At 40.2% G+C, this 17,981-nt stretch overlaps 1 protein-coding gene across 9 annotated transcripts in view; it reads left to right on the top strand.

Moving 5' to 3' along the window:
• Positions 1–907: 907 nt before the first annotated feature.
• Positions 908–17,981, top strand: part of LOC132874239 (acidic mammalian chitinase-like) — a 173,922-nt gene continuing 156,848 nt past the window's right edge. For all 9 annotated transcript variants that reach the window (XM_060910235.1, XM_060910230.1, XM_060910231.1 and 6 more), the window contains exon 1: positions 908–1,285. Coding sequence is in view for 7 of the 9 variants with exons in the window: in XM_060910230.1 (XP_060766213.1) it covers positions 1,258–1,285 (28 nt within the window). In the remaining 2 variants the exon portion in view is untranslated. The remainder of the gene's footprint in view (positions 1,286–17,981) is intronic.

Here is a 17,981-nt window from a genome sequence, read left to right as displayed (position 1 = left end):
TTCATGAGTCCACCATCAGGAGAACACTGAACAACAATGGTGTGCATGGCAGGGTTGCAAGGAGAAAGACACTGCTCTCCAAAAAGAATATTGCTGCTCGTCTGCAGTTTGCTAAAGATCACGTGAACAATCCAGAAGGCTATTGGAAAAATGTTTTGTGGACGGATGAGACCAAAATAGAATATTTGGTTTAAATGAGAAGTGTTATGTTTGGAGAAAGGAAAACACTGCATTCCAGCATAAGAACCTTATCCCATCTGTGAAACATGGTGGTGGTAGTATCACGGTTTGGACTTGTTTTGCTGCATCTGGGCCAGGACGGCTTGCCATCGTTGATGGAACAATGAATTCTGAATTATACCAGCGAATTCTCAAGGAAAATGTCAGGACATCTGTCCATGAACTGGATCTCAAAAGAAGGTGGGTCATGCAGCAAGACAACGACCCTAAGCACACAAGTCGTTCTACCAAAGAATGGTTAAAGAAGAATGAAGTGAATGTTTTGGAATGGCCAAGTCAAAGTCCTGACCTTAATCCAATCGAAATGTTGTGGAAGGACCTGAAGCAAGCAGTTCATGTGAGGAAACCCACCAACATCCCAGAGTTGAAGCTGTTCTGTACGGAGGAACGGGCTAAAATTCCTCCAAGCCGGTGTACAGGACTGATCAACAGTTACCGGAAACGTTTAGTTGCAGTTATTGCTGCACAAGGGGGTCACACCAGATACTGAAAGCAAAGGTTCACATACTTTTGCCACTCACAGATATGCAATATTGGATCATTTTCTTCAATAAATAAATGACCAAGTACAATATTTTTTGTCTCATTTGTTTAACTGGGTTCTCTTTGTTTACTTTTAGGACTTGTGTGAAAATCTGATGATGTTTTAGGTCATATTTATGCAGAAATATAGAAAATTCTAAAGGGTTCACAAACTTTCAAGCACCACTGTATATAGCATTTGTCCCAGCACCCCCCGGTTGTTTTACATTGGACTAGTCCATGATCTGATGACGCTGACAGGTGCGCGACGGAAATTCAAACCAAAGCAGTGGGAACCGTAAACAAGATGAAGCGCAGTTATGAGAGTGTTTGCGCTAAACGAAAAAAAAAGGGCACAAAGCAAAAATAACGCAGCTGCACTTCTGAAACTAACTACATTTTTCAAATCGCCTGAGTCTGCTACAGCCTCAACCTCCGCTGTTGAGGAATGTGTTCGTGTAGTTTGGGTTCCATACCTCTGCATACCACCTTTCTATGAAGACTTTGGAGAAGTCAGCAACAAGTAGGACTTTCTTTCTCATATGATTATGATGAACAATGGACATTTGGAGATTAAGGACTTTTCAGTAATGTACTGGCTGCAACCTTTAAAAACTCATACCTCTCTCTTTCTCTACCCCCCCCCACACACACACAAACTCTCTCTCTCTCTCTCTCTCTCTCTCACTCACTCACCCACACCCCATTATGGAATGGTGATGGAATACATGAACAATGGAATTTTGAAGATTAAGGACATTTCAATAATGTACTGGCTGCATCCTTTACAAACTCACAATCCCTCTGTATCTGTCTCTCAACCTCTGTATTGCCTGTCACTAAACGCCCCCCCCCCCCCACCCCACACACACACAAACTCTCTCTCTCTCTCTCTCTCTCTCTCTCATACATTTATCTTGGCATCAGTCTTATCCCATTGAAATGTAGAGGTGTCGATAGAGTAATATCCATTTGTGTTGTAGATAACAGTAAGATCATTTTGTATACTATGGGCTGACTGTAATAGGCCCACACAATACCAGAAAGGGTAAAATAAGGGACCCATAATGAGCCCATAATGAGCCCGCATGGGACAACTCTGTGTGGGACCCAGATGGGAGAAACCTGGGTTGCCCAAGTAGGTTTTAGCTAGGGCCCATATGAAACCCACTTTTAGCCCAACTAGGCTTGCCCACATGGGGCCACCGCATAACCCTTGGCCAAAACCGACTAGCCCAGCTGGGCAGCCCACATTCAACCCATGTGGGACCCACATGGGTGTGTTGGCAGGGTCTGGTAATGTGTATCTGGTAATATATATCCATTTGTGTTCTACTTCTGATATGATCATTTTATATCTGGGAATATGTATCTGTGGAGTAAAAATAATTGGATTTCAGATATCCTTGTTTTATTAAAATATGGAGATTGACTCTTAAAATTGTCTCTCTCTCTCTCTCTCTCTACTGTCTCTTCTTCTGTTGTTTGCCTTGTCGCTCTCTCTTTCTGGTTTGATCTGAGCAATAAACACTGTCAGAATTTTGGCAAATGCTGGAGTACCGTAAATCCTCTAATATAGGCCGGGGCCTTTATTTCACTCAAGTGCATCTTGGTCCAGGCCATTATTGGAAGGAGGCCAGAATTAGAGGCAGGCCTCTATTTCTATTTGAGCAAAACAGACTACCAGTGGAATGAATAAAAACGAGATTTTGTGTCTATTTGTCAAGTTGATGCTTGGTTGCCTGGTTACCACCAGACCTACCGGTAATCACAATCAGGGGCGCCTGCAGGGTTGAACTGTAAGGTACGCACTAGCGGTGTAATCCCCCCCCCCCCCCCCCCCCCCCAAAAAAAAAAAACCGCTTGCGTGCTGCAGTTTAGGCTTATACACAAAACAACGATAGAACTTTAACTTGAAATTGAACAATAGCCTTCCATGAACACAGGCTGATATTTGAACAACATATGTGAACTACACACGACAATAAACTCTTTATAGCCTCGATTAGAATCTAGTGAACTTGCTCAGCACTACCGCACGCACGACTCTGACACACTGTAGCGCAACGTGGGGTACAGAGACTCGCTGAAAAACTCCTCGGGTATTTTTCTGAGTTTACCGAAAATCAGAGTAGAAGGAGCCACCCACCCTCTGTCTGGTCTGAAGCGGTTCTGTAGGACATTGAGCTTTACAGAGTCCGGTGCACATTTTAAGGCATCTGGTTGAAGTTTCCCTATGTCTGATAAATCTGATGTCAGTGATAGCGGGCTGACTCGTGGCTCATTAGTAAAGCTATCTGATGGCTCATTTGTCAGCAAGGTGGAGCAACCATCTACTTCTGATCGTAAGGGACATGGGGAGATGTAGGTGTTCTTATATGAAATTCACTGGATGTATGGCTAGTTTCAAACTCAGAGGTAGATGAAGGCAATTCCCTCAAAGGAACTGAGCTCGCATCCAGCTGCAGCGTACTGCTGCTCGGTTGCGGAGGAGTGGAAGCTGCCGGTGCCGTGTTACTAGCTGATACTGGAGAGGACTGGCAAGCAGATGACACCCCTGGATCACTGCTTTTGGACTTTTTCGTAAAAGTCTGAAACAAGCTCGTTTGTTTCAGGGTTCGTTTACTCATTTTTGACTCGCTTCTCAATAAATTCTCGCACAAGCTCTGACTACTGACGATTGTCTGTCTCCGTTTCTCAAAACTGGAGAGAATCTCAGTGGTGCAAGAAAAGTATATCTGCATTGGCCAATGAGCTTTCTTGGTCACGCACACCCCGCCCACTCCTGAAGCACACACATGCGCCCGCACACACACGTGTCTGTCTGTCTCTCTCTCTCTCTCTCTTTCTCAAATTATGTTGCATTGCCAAAGCATTCAGGTAACAATTATAATTTAAAAAAATATATATATCTCTCCGGCGGCACGGTGGTGTAGTGGTTAGCGCTGTCGCCTCACAGCAAGAAGGTCCTGGGTTCGAGCCCCGGGGCCGGCTAGGGCCTTTCTGTGTGGAGTTTGCATGTTCTCCCCGTGTCCGCGTGGGTTTCCTCCGGGTGCTCCGGTTTCCCCCACAGTCCAAAGACATGCAGGTTAGGTTAACTGGTGACTCTAAATTGACCGTAGGTGTGAATGTGAGTGTGAATGGTTGTCTGTGTCTATGTGTCAGCCCTGTGATGACCTGGCGACTTGTCCAGGGTGTACCCTGCCTTTCGCCCGTAGTCAGCTGGGATAGGCTCCAGCTTGCCTGCGACCCTGTAGAAGGATAAAGCGGCTAGAGATAATGAGATGAGATGAGATATCTCTCTCCCCAAGGTACGCCTAGTGCGTACGGCCGTACGCCTGGCGGTGCCACTGATCACAATTGTCTTTCAGATCGGAACGATTGTGTAAGGCCACTATGATCTCAGAAACATTGTTGGTTATAGCCCCGGCCTGTATTAGAGTCCGGCCATTATTTACCTCCTCCGACAGCGAGACCGGCCAATATTAGAGTTCCCGGCCAGTAATGGAATACAGGCCAGTATTAGAGGATTTACTGTAATCTCAAACCTGTATCACTGTGGAGCTTATTTGGGGCACATTGTTAGTGGCAGTTTGCTATCTTTTTTTTTTCTGAATTTACAGCAAGGAGATATGGTACAGTATGTGCCAAGTAGGGATGACCATTATTCTCTGTGTGTGTGTGTGTGTGTGTGTGTGTGTGTTTGTTTCAAGACTGACTTTTGAGGGCCCCATGTCTGTATTTCGCCTAGGGCCCCAAAATGGCTAGAACCGCCCCTGCCCTGCAGCACCTTTTTTATTTATCTTAGTAATGGAAATTTTGACCCTCCATTTATTTAACAATTCCTTTCAAGGTATTAATATATCTGGAAAAGAAATAAAATGTTGTCAACTGGCTGATGACACGGCTATTTTTCTCAAGGATGAAATGCAGGTTAAAAAAGTAATTAATTGTATCAAGGAATTTTCAAATATATCTGGTCTGCATTTAAATATTAAAAAATGTGTTCTCTTCCCTTTAAAGGACAATTACCCTGTCACTGAGTTTGAAGCTATTCCCGTATCAGATAAGGTCACTTATTTGGGTATTGACATCTGCAAAGATCAGACAGAAAGGGCTAATTGCAATTTTCAACCTCTCATTCCTAAAATTAAAAAAAGGTTTAATCTATGGTTAATGAGAGACCTTTCTATTAAAGGACATATACTACTTTCTAAAACAGAAGGTTTGTCTCGTTTAGTTTATCCTGCTAGAGTTCTCGATACTCCAAAATCATTTATTAAAGAAGTAGACTCATCTTTATTTAATTTTATCTGTAAAAATAAACCCCATTATCTTAATAGACAAATACTAAGTAACCCTTATGATCGTGGTGGACTAAATACAATAGATTTTCACTCCTCCAATATAGTTTTCAAAATAAATTGGATCAAAGATTATATAAAAAACAAGAACAAGATATGGTACCTTATTCCAAATTTAATCTTCCAAAAAGTTGGTCTAGAATTTCTTCTTCATTGTAACTTTCATGTCAATAAGCTCCCCATCAAATTGTCTAATTTTCATAAACAAGTCCTTCTCTGTTGGCTTTTGACTTACACACACAACTTTTCACCTCACAAACAGATAATATGGAATAACAACCTTGTCACTTTTAAAATGAAATCTATATTCTTTGAAAACTGGGTTTGTAATAACATTTTGTTTATTTCTCAATTAATTAATAACCAAGGTTTTTTCCTTACATATACAGTTTCTAAATAAATTTGCTATCCCAATACAACCCAGAGAATACAGTATTGTATTTGATGCACTTCCAAATGGTTTTATGAGAATATTATCTCAAGCTCCTTGTGAACAGTCTACTCCACACTTTTACAATAATATATTTCTTAATGGTGTAAACATTAGAGATAGGAAATGTAATAATAAGTGGCTAAGACAGATAATACAGACACCTGTTACTCCAAGGTGTAAAAGTTACTGGAATGGCCTTTTTGTGGACATTGATTGGGATAAGATTTGGGTTTGCTTAAGTGATTACATACTTAATAACAAAGTCAAGGAAGTTTCTTTTAAAATATTACATTTAATTTACCCCACAAACACACTATTGCAAAGATTTAAAACAGACCTTTCAGATTTATGTGTTTTCTGTGGTGCTACGTCTGAATCTATTTGTCATTTATTTTATGAATGTTTTTTCTCAAGGTTTTTTTGGGTCGAGGTTGAGCGTCTGTGTTGTGAGGTATGGTCTTGTAGTGTATCCTTTAGTAAAAAAGATGTTTTGTTTTTCTTTGAAAGAAAAACATTTTGTGAACCATATAATTTTATATTGAATCTTTTTATTATTTTGGGTAAATATCATATTCATAGATGTAAATGGGGGGGGGAAGGAAACCCTCATTTGCTGTGTTTAAAAATGAGGTCAAATCATATATGAACTCTCTTGAAGGACTGAACAACCGCAAAGCCGAAAGGACAATTATTTTGATGGCAACTTATAATTTTCTTTCTTTTCTTAATTAATGACTGTATTTTTCTTTCTCTACCCCACCCTTCCAGTGTTTTGTATAATGTTTGGTTTTCCAATAAAAAAAAAAAAAAAAGCAGTTTGCAAACAATATCTTTGCTCATTACTGCCACCTCCTGGTACAGCGTGTTCTTCTGCTTCTTCTTCCTCAAGGCTGCTGGCAAACAATAGCTTTACTCATTACTGCCACCTCCTGGTGTAGTGTGTTCTTCTGCTTCTTCTTCCTCAAGGCAGTTAGCTTTGCTCATTACTGCCACCTCCTGGTACAGCGTTCTTCTTCCTCAAGGCAGTTGGCAAACAATAGCTTTGCTCATTTTCTTAAACAAAGACCTTGGGATATGAAACCACACTGAATTTGGCTGTGACAGACAAGATTTTATCCAGTTTATTCTAAAGGTGCCGATCATAGATTCAAATTCTGGAGCTTTAATACCACCCTTGTCATACTCCTTAACGAGTTTTATTCCTCCATAAAAACTGGAAAATAACTGTGTTGGCTTTCTTAATATTTTCTGAGGAAATATACAGGGAGTGGCAAGGATAAATCAGTTTGGAAATACCTTCCGCTTTAGCTAAAGTGATTCTGCCAAAAATAGTGAGGTCTCTGGTTAATCAGTGACTGAGTGATTTCTTCATATTTAATATAGGCTTAGAAATATTAGTGTCTTCTCTTCTAATTAAATTTTTAGATATCATTAATCCTAAATATTTAACTTCATGTTCCATCCTTTGAATTATATCATATTATTTTCTACATGGATAATTTGCCCTCTTCTGTCTCGGACATTATTAACATAATTTTATTAAGGGGTAAATATCATATTCACTGTGCAAAATGGAGAAACTGTAGGCCCTCCTTCCCTGGATTTATTAATGACTTTAAAATGTTTTTTCTTGTCTCTCAAAAAATAGACTGTAAAATTGCAAGAAAAACAAGTATAGACATTGCTCGTTATTTGTTATTGTAATTTATGAATCCTTTTCCTTTTGTGTCTCTGCTCCGTTATGTGTTCATTTAATTGCCTAATTTAAAATGTAATTTACATGCAGCTTATTTGTTTGGGTTTTTTTTTTCTCTTACATGTATCCTCAAATCTGTAATTTTAATCCATATCCTCCCTGAGAGTTTGTACATTTTCCTTTGTTTAATAAAAAAAAAAAGTGAATACGGAAATGGCATCACAAAGGTTTTTTTTTTGGTGGAAGGGCACCTTTAATTCAATTATGGCACATGCTCTGATTGGTTGACCTCAAACACTATCTCAGGTAACTTCTCTCAAAGGCTGCCTGAGGTAGTGTTTCCTGTCTGCAATCTTTTTTTTTTTATTAAATTCAAACATAAACAGAATTATTTTATATTACAACATAAAATCACAAAGTTTTACCCAATAAATGAGTGTTTTTCATAATAAAAAAAGCTTTGCTCATTACTGCTACCTCCTGGTACAGTGTGTTCTGCTTCTTCTTCTTCTTCCTCCTCAAGGCAGTTAGCTTTGCTCATTACTGCCACCTCCTGGTACAGCATGTTCTATCTCTTCTTCTTCCTCAAAGCGGTTGGCAAACAATAGCTTTGCTCATTACTGCCACCTCCTGGTACAGCATATTCTACCTCTTCTTCTTCCTCAAGGCGGTTGGCAAACGATAGCTTTGCTCATTACTGCCACCTCCTGGTACAGCATCTTTTTTTTCTTCTTCCTCAAGGCAGTTGGCAAACAATAGCTTTGCTCATTACTGCCACCTCCTGGTACAGCGTGTTCTACCTCTTCTTCTTCTTCCTCAAGACGGTTGGCAAACAGTAGCTTTGCTCATGACTGCCACCTCCTGGTACAGCGTGTTCTACCTCTCTTCATCTTCCTCAGAGTGGTTGGCAAATAATAGCTTTGTTCATTACTGCCACCTCCTGGTACAACATATTCTACCTCTCTTCTTCTTCCTAAGCGGTTGGCAAACAATAGCTTTGCTCATTACTGCCACCTCCTCGTACAGCATGTTCTACCTCTCTTCTTCTTCTTCCTCAGAGTGGTTGGCAAACAATAGCTTTGTTCATTACTGCCACCTCCTGGTACAGCATATTCTACCTCTTCTTCTTCTTCTTCCTCTAAGCGGTTGGCAAACAATGGCTTTGCTCATTACTACCACCTCCTTATACAGCGTGTTCTACCTCTTCTTCTTCTTCTTCTTCTTCTTCCTCAAGGCAGTTGGCAAACAATAGCTTTTCTCATGACTGCCATCTCCTGGTACAGCATATTCTACCTCTTCTTCCTCTAAGCAGTTCGCAAACAATAGATTTGCTCATTACTGCCACCTCCTTGTACAGCGTTCTTCTTCTTCTTCCTCAAGGCAGTTGGCAAACAATAGGTTTGCTCATTACTGCCACCTCCTGATATAGTGTGGTGTTCTGCTTTTTCTTCTTCTTCTTCCTCAAGGAAGTTAGCTTTGCTCGTTACTGCCACCTCCTGGTACAGCGTTCTTCTTCTTCTTCTTCTTCTTCTTCTTCTTCTTCTTCTTCTTCTTCCTCAAGGCTGTTGGCAAACAATAGCTTTGCTCATTACTGCCACCTCCTGGTACAGCGTGTTCTATCTCTTCTTCTTCCTCCAAGCGGTTGGCAAACAATAGCTTTACTCATTACTGCCACCTCCTGCTATAGCGTGTTCTACCTCTTCTTTTTCTTCCTCCTCAAGGCGGTTGGCAAACAATAGCTTTGCTCACTACTGCCACCTCCTGGTACAGCATTCCTCTTCTTCTTCTTCTTTAAGGTTTCATGGCGGTTGTCAAACCAACTTAAAGGTGCGTTACCGCCACCGACTGGGCTGGATTGTGGAACAGGAGAAGGGAGGAAAAAAAAAAAATAATAATAATAATAATAATTGAAAAAACCCTCTTATATTCTTTTAGCCAATTCTGAATCTTTCAGAAATTTGATAACATAATTATACATCTGACTTGATCACATGTATAATTACAACATCAGGACAACATCATCCTGACAACATCACAGTGATAGGACGCATCACTGGAGGTGACGAAACAGCCTACAGGAGGGAGGTAGCCAGTCTGGTGTCATGGTGTGAGGACAACAACCTCACCCTCAACACGGACAAGATGAAGGAGATGATAGTGGACATGAGGAAGCCACTGTTCATCCGGGAGCTTGAGGTGGAGACGGTGAGCAGCTTCAAATACCTGGGTGTTCACATCAGTGAGGACCTCACATGGACACTTAACACCACACAGCTGGTTAGGAAGGCTCAACAGCGACTATACTTTCTGAGGAGGCTGAGGAAGTTTGGTATGTCGCCCAAGGTCCTCAGCAACTTCTATAGCTGTGTGATTGAGAGCATTCTGACCAACTGCATCACTGTGTGGTACGGCAGCGCAACAGCTATGGACCGCAAACGCCTGCAGAGGGTGGTGAAGACTGCTGAGAGGATCACCAGAACTCCACTACCCTCTCTGCAGAGCATCTACCACTGCAGAGTCCACAGGAGAGCTGCCTCCACCCTCAAAGACCTCACGCACCCCCAGCACGGACTGTTCACACTTCTACCCTCAGGCCATAGGTACAGAAGTGTGAAATGTAAGACTGTCAGACTAAATAACTCTTTCCCACCGCCATCAGACACCTGAACAGCTGACAAGAGTCTATAACCATGGACTACCTCCCTGTAAACTGTCCTTGACTGTTTACATCTGTTTACATTTGTTTGCACATTACTGCCCTTTTTGCTGCTGCTGTTTGACTGTTTACATCTGGTTACATTGATTGCACATTCGCACATTACTGTCCTTCTGCTGCTATGTCTGATCATTGCCTTATTTTTGTATTACACTACCTATTTTAAACTATATTTACCTTTATTATGTACTATACTGGGTGGGTTTTTTTTGTTGCTTTTGCTTTTCTTTGCTTTTATTTTTGCACTATATTGCCTTTACTTTGTATTACTTCTTCCGCCTATTTATTTATTTGTAATTGGCATTCATGGTGGACAGCAAACTAAGAATTTCATTGCATAAGAGGACATGTCCTTACTATGCGTATGACAATAAACACTTTGAACTTGATGCTCTCCCTAATAAACCAGGTAAAGTGAAATTGTGATGATTAACCATTCTGAGAGATTTATAAAGGTCATTTCTTTTGCGTTCATATTTCTTACAGTGAAGCATTATATGCTCTACTGATTCTGGATGGCTATAATATTCACAATTTCCGGTTGGGTGTTTGCCTATTTTGTTAAGAGAATAGTTAAGTCCTGTTTGTCCAATTCTTAAACAGGTGATCATGATGTCTTTTCTCCGACTCCTGCCCCCTATCCTTCCACTATTCACCTGCTTTTCAATGTAGTATAGATGTCTTCTTGTTTCACTGCCATCCCAATACTCCTGCCAGACTGACTTTGCATAGGACTTGATGTAAATCTTAGCCTCTGCCTTACTGATAGGGATTTGCAATTCTATATCTATATTATTTAGTGATTGCTTAGCAAGCTTGTCCACCTGTTCGTTTCCCTCCACGCCAACATGCGCAGGTACCCAAAGTGGTACAGCATGTGAGTCAGGCTGTTTCCTAAAAAACCTAACTAACTTACTTTGAGATATCGAAGTATATCTGAGTCACTTTGTTCTACTGCCCTTCTCTGTAACATACACTCACCACTCTTCTGCTGGTGCATGCTGTGATGCTCTTCTTCTTCTTGCCCTGTGTCCGAAATCGCTCCCTATCAGAGTTGGACAAAGTAGCCAACTTCATTACTTAAGTCAAAGTACAGATCCCACTGGTCAAATGTTACTCCAATACAAGTGAAAGTTGTCCAGTCAAATTTTTACTTAAGTTAAAGTACTTGCTTTTAAAATACTTAAGTATTAAAAGTACATTTTTTTTCTCAATGCATTGTTGTATTATTGCCACAATGCTTACAAAACCTAATACCTCTGAAGCAACCTACTGGATTTACAAAATGAATGCATGCTGTGCATCATGGTGGTTTAATGTTAAGCTAGCTAGTCAGTGACGCTCCACCTGACATGCTAGCAAACCCTTTTCACACTCGAAATGCTACTAGAAAAGAAAGATTTCTACATTGTTTATTTGGCAAGATTATGCTAAAAGATATTTCTGAAAGCACTTCAGATAAGTTAATGTTATTCATGTTAGCATAACTCCGTTTTTACATGCTAACTAACAGTGTACAAGTTAACTAGCTATGTGTTAATGTTAGCCATGGACAAAGCTATGGCAACTTGGCAGGAAACTCCATAGAAAGTCATTTGACTAACCAGACTGCATAGCTATCGCAACGTTATCGCTAGCTCTAAAAGCACAAACAACTTCATTGCAAGCTTTCTCTTGGAATAAAATGTTTATATACCTCAATATGCTTCCGCAGGTTGGATGGCGAGTTTTTGTAGGCCGTGATGTGGTTCGTTTTCGGCAAACAAAGCAAACATTTAAAATGAAATGAATCTTTAATCCTTTCAGAAAACTGAAACATGGGTTCTAGGTATGGCCATGAGTGTGTGCATTCCCCAGAAGAACCACCTCCTTCCATTCTGCCAACAACTGATCGTGTTCAAGTAAAGCTGCTGAGAAAGCATTGAACTTGATTTTATCCAGTCTATGGACATGACGTGACCCTAATGATTACTGATCGGCTGTCTGAGTGTCACCTGCGAAAAAACCAATCATGTTTTAGAAAAGAAAAAACATCCACTTCCAAAGCCGCTTCATAGTAACGAGCAATGAGGACCTTGATAGAAATGTAGTGGAGTAAAAAGTATGATATTTGTCTTTCAAATGTAGTGAAGTTAAAGTCAGAAGTGTCCAAAAAAATAATACTTAAGTAAAGTACAGATAATCAAAAAGTGTACTTAAGTACAGTACTCAAGTAAATCTACTTCGTTACTGTCCACCTCTGCTCCCTATTCACTATATAGGGCACTATGTATTGAGGACGCCATTTTGTAGTGCTGTCCGAAACGATAGTGAGGATGATTGCACCTTATAAACTGCACTTCCCCTAATCCTGTCCAATTTCCGTAAACAAATGCTCTTGGCATGGTCATTAATTTATAAACACAACTTCTCCCCACATAGATGCTAATCAGCACCTTAAATATAAAAATAAATCCTTATTTTTTCAATCCTGGTTCAATAACATCATTCTAGTAACCCAACTACTCAATGATAATAGAAAGCTTCTAAATTATTCTGAGTCCCTCCAAACATTTGGTATTCCTGTTACCCCAAAAGAGTTTGCCATGGATGCCATTCCCTCTGGTATCCTAACTCTTCTAAGAGGGGCTGAAAAACTGGTTTGTTTACCATCTCTGGTCCTCAGTGAGTCATGTATGCTTCTCTGTCACATCCAAGAACAATAATCGCAATATTCGCGCATTATTCCAGGCAGATATCACCACTGTCCCCTCTGTGGTTCAGTACTGGACTAGTCTTGTTGGTGACCTGAACTGGAGCAGTGTGTGGAACCTCTCATACAGATACCTCCTTACAAACAAAGTAAGGGAGGTGTCTTTCAAACTAATTCATATATACTATCCTGCCAAGCATTATCTGCTTAAGTTTAAGAGAGACATTTGTGTGGACTGTTCATTGTGTGAGATGGACCCGGAAACAATAATGCACTCATTTTGGCAATGTCCCTTTACCATCATATTCTGGATAGAAATAACCCGATACATTACAGCCAAGCTTGACTCTGATTTTGCTCTGTGATGGAAATATGTAGTGTTTGGTTTCCATAACAACCAAAGCAAAAAACGGAAAGGGTTTAAATATATATATATATATATATATATATATATATATATATATGTGGCAGAGTGCTAAGGGAGAGGAAGTTAAAACTTCCCCTAAAGCGAGCCCGACTACGCCACTCCAGGGAATAACTACCACCCCAGGGACCACCCACACAAAGCCCCCAACTGAATCCACACAAGTTCTAGATTGCACAAAAACAACAGACGTGGATTTCGTCACAACAAGATATTTATTATAAATAATACCACATATAAAACACTAAAAGCAACAATTGGGTTTCCCTTCACACTCACACACATTCACACTCCAACCCACACTCAGGTAGTAAATCTGTACATATTTGTAGATGCCAGAAGGTGTCCTCCAATTCAAAACAGGTGAACCCAGAGGGAGGAAATAATCAGCCCCTGTACAGGCCTAGTATACACACTCGGTTAAGTCTACACACTCAATTAAGTCTGCACACTCACACACGTGCCCAGACAAACACGCTAGGTGAAGGTAAACTAATGCATTCACTGTTAAAGAACACTCAGTAACACTACCCTACACACCACATGATCTGTAACCCACCACTAGGGGCGACAAACTCCCTCGGGGATCACCTGCACCTATTAATTAAACAAAATATTAAATAACTAAGGGCCTGTCACACGACCCACATATTAGAACAAACAAAAAAACCAAAACACAACAAAATTACATAACCCACAGGGCAAATCAAATACACAGGTCCAGAAACAGTTGAAATAGGCAAATATTACCCAGATGGAAACTTACAACCTGTATAGCACTAATCAAAAGCAGTGACATGCAGATCATGCAAATGAAGGTGTCGTTAAACACAGGACCAAACAAAATCAGAATAAATCAATCTAAATATCACAATAAAGGAAAAAAATGAAATAAAACATATCGGTCGCGCTCTCACCGCGACCGCTTAACTTAAATTGAAAAGACACACTTCTACCAGTCTCACATACACGCACAGAACCAATCCCAGCCGGCAAACAACCAGCCACACACTCAAGTTGTGGTTAGAGCAGCGATGAGCCACAGAAAACACAATGGTGGATCAACGGAGTATATATTTAGCGGGGACAAAACAGCAACACCTGAAGAAATGACTTAAGGTCCACAGCTGCGCTAACATGCGTTGGAATATAATAGAAAACAAACTACAGACCGGCATGCAAGAAGGAATTCCTAAACTCGCACTGAGCACAAAAGGAAAGGCCAGCAAACACGGCTGCGGTGAACACACACCAACAGAGTAAGAGCAGCAGCAGAAAGACAAATGCACTCACACAATCGCAGGGAACATGAACGCAGCAATTAAAATTCCACGACAGGTAAGAGCACAGGAAACAGACAAAATCGCATAAAGTGGAGATGAAGAGACACGCCAACTATCAGCTATCCCACTCAACTCGCGAATGCCCACCCCCCAACTATACCTCACCAGCGGTTAATCAGCTGAGCAATCAGCTGAACAATCAGCTGGGTAAAACGAATGACGTAATGACGCAAGTGCGGAACAAAAAAACAATACTCACCTCACTACATATATATAAAATAAATTTGTTGATAATTTTAGGAAAATACCATATTCATAAAGACAAATTTAGTCATTCAAAACCTTCATTTATAGCCTTCGAAAAGGAAACTGAACAGAATATCAAAATCATCTCTGACGCTAAAAACAAGAAAGCTGCTAAAACTTTTCATTTGTGCCCATTATATAATGTCTTTATTTGAAAACTTCCCTGGCATTTGGTTTGTTGTTTGTGTGTGTATATTAATAACTGTATTTGTATTTTGTTGTTGTTATTTTCAATAAAGATAAAAAAAAACCTATATAGTGCACTCAAAGTATCCCACAATGCATCACGAAAAGTAGTGTGCAACCGATGGTCACTAACCAAGCAATATATCCCATCGTGCATTGCGGTCGCGCTGAAAGAAATCAAATTAAAAGTCTCAAATTTGATTTAATAAAAAGCAGCGGCAAAGAAGAATGTATTCAGCCTTGATTTAAAAAAACTGAAAGATGCAGGTACTTTGTATTGATTAATGTGGGAAATACGCTCAGTATAATATGTATTTATCACAAAAATACATGCATGTATTTATTATTTTGAAAACCCACCAGCCGACTGATCTGGCATGTTTTAATTGTGCGACAGTAATGATGTAAATACCAGCCCGACAGACTAGTGTACAGTATTTTTTATTTTTATTTTACCAATGAGCTCACTATATAGTCCTCTATATAGTAATTCCCTATGTAGGGAGTAGTGAACAAGTGAGCGATTTCGGACATAGACATGTGTTTTATGGCGGTTGGCAAACAACGTTTTGGTGCATTACTGCCACCAACTGGTATAGAGTGTGGATCGGTATCTTGTCTTTTAAAAAAATGTAAATTAAATTAAATTCTCTTCATCAATTTCACTCTTCTGAAATACTGAAACAAAAATAAATATCATTTCTCTCCAAAGCTTCTTTGTAAAAGAGCCCTCAAATCCAAATTTAACACCGTGGGGTGGCACGGTGGTGTAAGTGGTTAGCACTGTCATCTCCCAGCAAGAAGGTTCTGGGTTTGAGTCCAATGGCCAACGGGGGCCTTTCTGTGTGGAGTTTGCATGTTGTCTGTGTGGGTTTCCTTTGGTTTCTCCCCAAAGACATGCAGTTAGGTTAAAATGGGATGGCCTTGTGCTGAAGTGCCCAAAAGTGGCGGTGGACGTGTATGCAGTGGCTTTGCTCTCCTATGATGAACTAAATTTTGTTGTGCGGTGACAATAAAGGCATTCTATGCTATTAAAAATTTAAGTTTTTCAAGGTTTAGTCTCAATTCCCTTCTCATCGTTTCATATTTTGGACAGTAAATCATGACATGTTCTTTTGTTTCTTCTTGACCACAAAATTCACAACTTCCTGTATTATGTTTCCTTATCTATATAATAAGTGGTGAAGTTTGTTTGTCTGTTTGTTTGTCTTGAGCTAACATCACCATTTCTTGACGGGTTTTCACCAAATTTGGCAAGTAGGTCTGGGGATGACCTGGAATTTTGCAAATATAAACAAAATTCATGTACGGGCCCCAGGAAGGTCCCTGGGGGGCACAACATCCACCCACCCCCTCCTTCAATGTGTTTCACATTATATTTATCAACACAAACTCTCGACAGATCTTCACTAAACTTGGCACGTGGGTACAGGAGATCAGAAATTTCATATTTGGGCCCCAGGGGGTCCCTGGTGGGCCCCTGGGTGGTGGATGTTTGGATTTTTGTTTGTCTTGGGTTAACATCACCATTTCTTGATGGATCTTCACCAAACTTGACACGGAAGTCTGGGTGCAACCAAGAATTTTACAAAATCCGGGCAATGCCAGGTAACCTGCTAGTTGTGAATAAAGTACTATTTAATCCTGTATGACCAAAATGCAGCCTAGATATAATGTTTTCTTCTTTCCATGTTCTCCTTGTGTTTCTCATCACACCTACTTTTCTTTGAATTCCATAAAACCATCTTCCTGTTCTCTCTTCTTCCCACTGTTTTTGCCATGTTTCTTTCAACTTTTGCTTAATTACAGTCTTCATTTCTGTTTTACTGAAGGGTACTCTGATGTCAACTTGATTTGTTCTTGCGATTTCCTTTGCACATTTGTTCGCCATCTCATTTCTTTTGAGTCCTATATGTGCTGGTGTCACATTCAGTCCCATCATTTGAATCCTATATAGTGTTTGTTGTATCTCTATTAGAACATCTGGTCTGCTCTTTGAATGATTGTACTTCAAGCTAATTAATGAAGTTCTGGAATCGGAGCATATTACTGCTCTCAGTCAGGCCCGTTTCAAGCTATTTGGGGGCCCTAGGCAAAGGGGGATCTGGGGCCCATAATTATCCCCCCCTCGATGAAAGGCCTTATGGCCGCCTACCCACTGAAGACTTAATAAATAAACATCACACATATTGTAATCATTCTTACGATTTTTACTTAATAAATGAACTCTTTACATTATTATAAATAATTATCAAACCCAATTAAACACAAGAATAGACAAAATATACACACACACACACACACACACACACACATATATATATAAATCAAATATGAAAATAAGACAAAGTAATATAAAATGTGCAAATAACACATTAAATATTTACAGTATATACACAAGTAGAAATAACTTCAAATGGTGATTAAATGATTACAAACATGAATAAGAATCTTAATAAGAACCAGCACACACAGAAAAGTGCAAAAGGTATAGAAAAACATAATTTAAGAATACACAACTAGAATCATGGGCAAAATGTCTAAAACTGCTGCTTGCGGGCTTTGGCTTCAGCAAAGGCAGCCACAATACCCTCCATGTCCAAAGACCTGCGGACATCACATTCAATTGACATCAGTGCCAGTCCGGAGAGCCTCTCTTGGCCCATGGTGGACCTCATATAGTTCTTAATAAGCTTCAGAGCTGAAAAGCTCCTCTCACTTGAGGCAACTGACACAGGAAGTGTAAGAAGTAAACGTAGTGCAATGTTTAAATTGCTGTACAAGTCTAGTAGCTTCTCACTGTATATGTAGTCAAGCATGTCAAATGGGCAGGTGGATGCATTATCTGGGAAAGTGTGGACAGCAGAATTGATCTCCAGTGCAAAGTCCTCTGCGTCAATGTCATGGAGTGTTTGCTCCCATGTCTTGCACCGCTCATGCAGTTTTCCATTCTTGATTGTGTCTTTCATGCTATCTATTGAGAATAGGAAGTCATAGAGGGCATAAACACCTTCCAGTCTGGAAAATCTGTCAGCCATGCTTGTAATGGCAGTGTCGACTAAAGGCAGAAAAAATTCCCTTCTGAAGGTCTCATCTGGGGTTGACTGAGTTTCCTCTGT

The sequence above is a fragment of the Neoarius graeffei genome, chromosome 26, assembly GCF_027579695.1.
Source record: "Neoarius graeffei isolate fNeoGra1 chromosome 26, fNeoGra1.pri, whole genome shotgun sequence".
Classification (NCBI taxonomy): domain Eukaryota; kingdom Metazoa; phylum Chordata; class Actinopteri; order Siluriformes; family Ariidae; genus Neoarius; species Neoarius graeffei.
The sequence above is the reverse complement of the archived record's forward strand: the minus strand, read 5'-3'. Positions and strand labels throughout refer to the sequence as shown.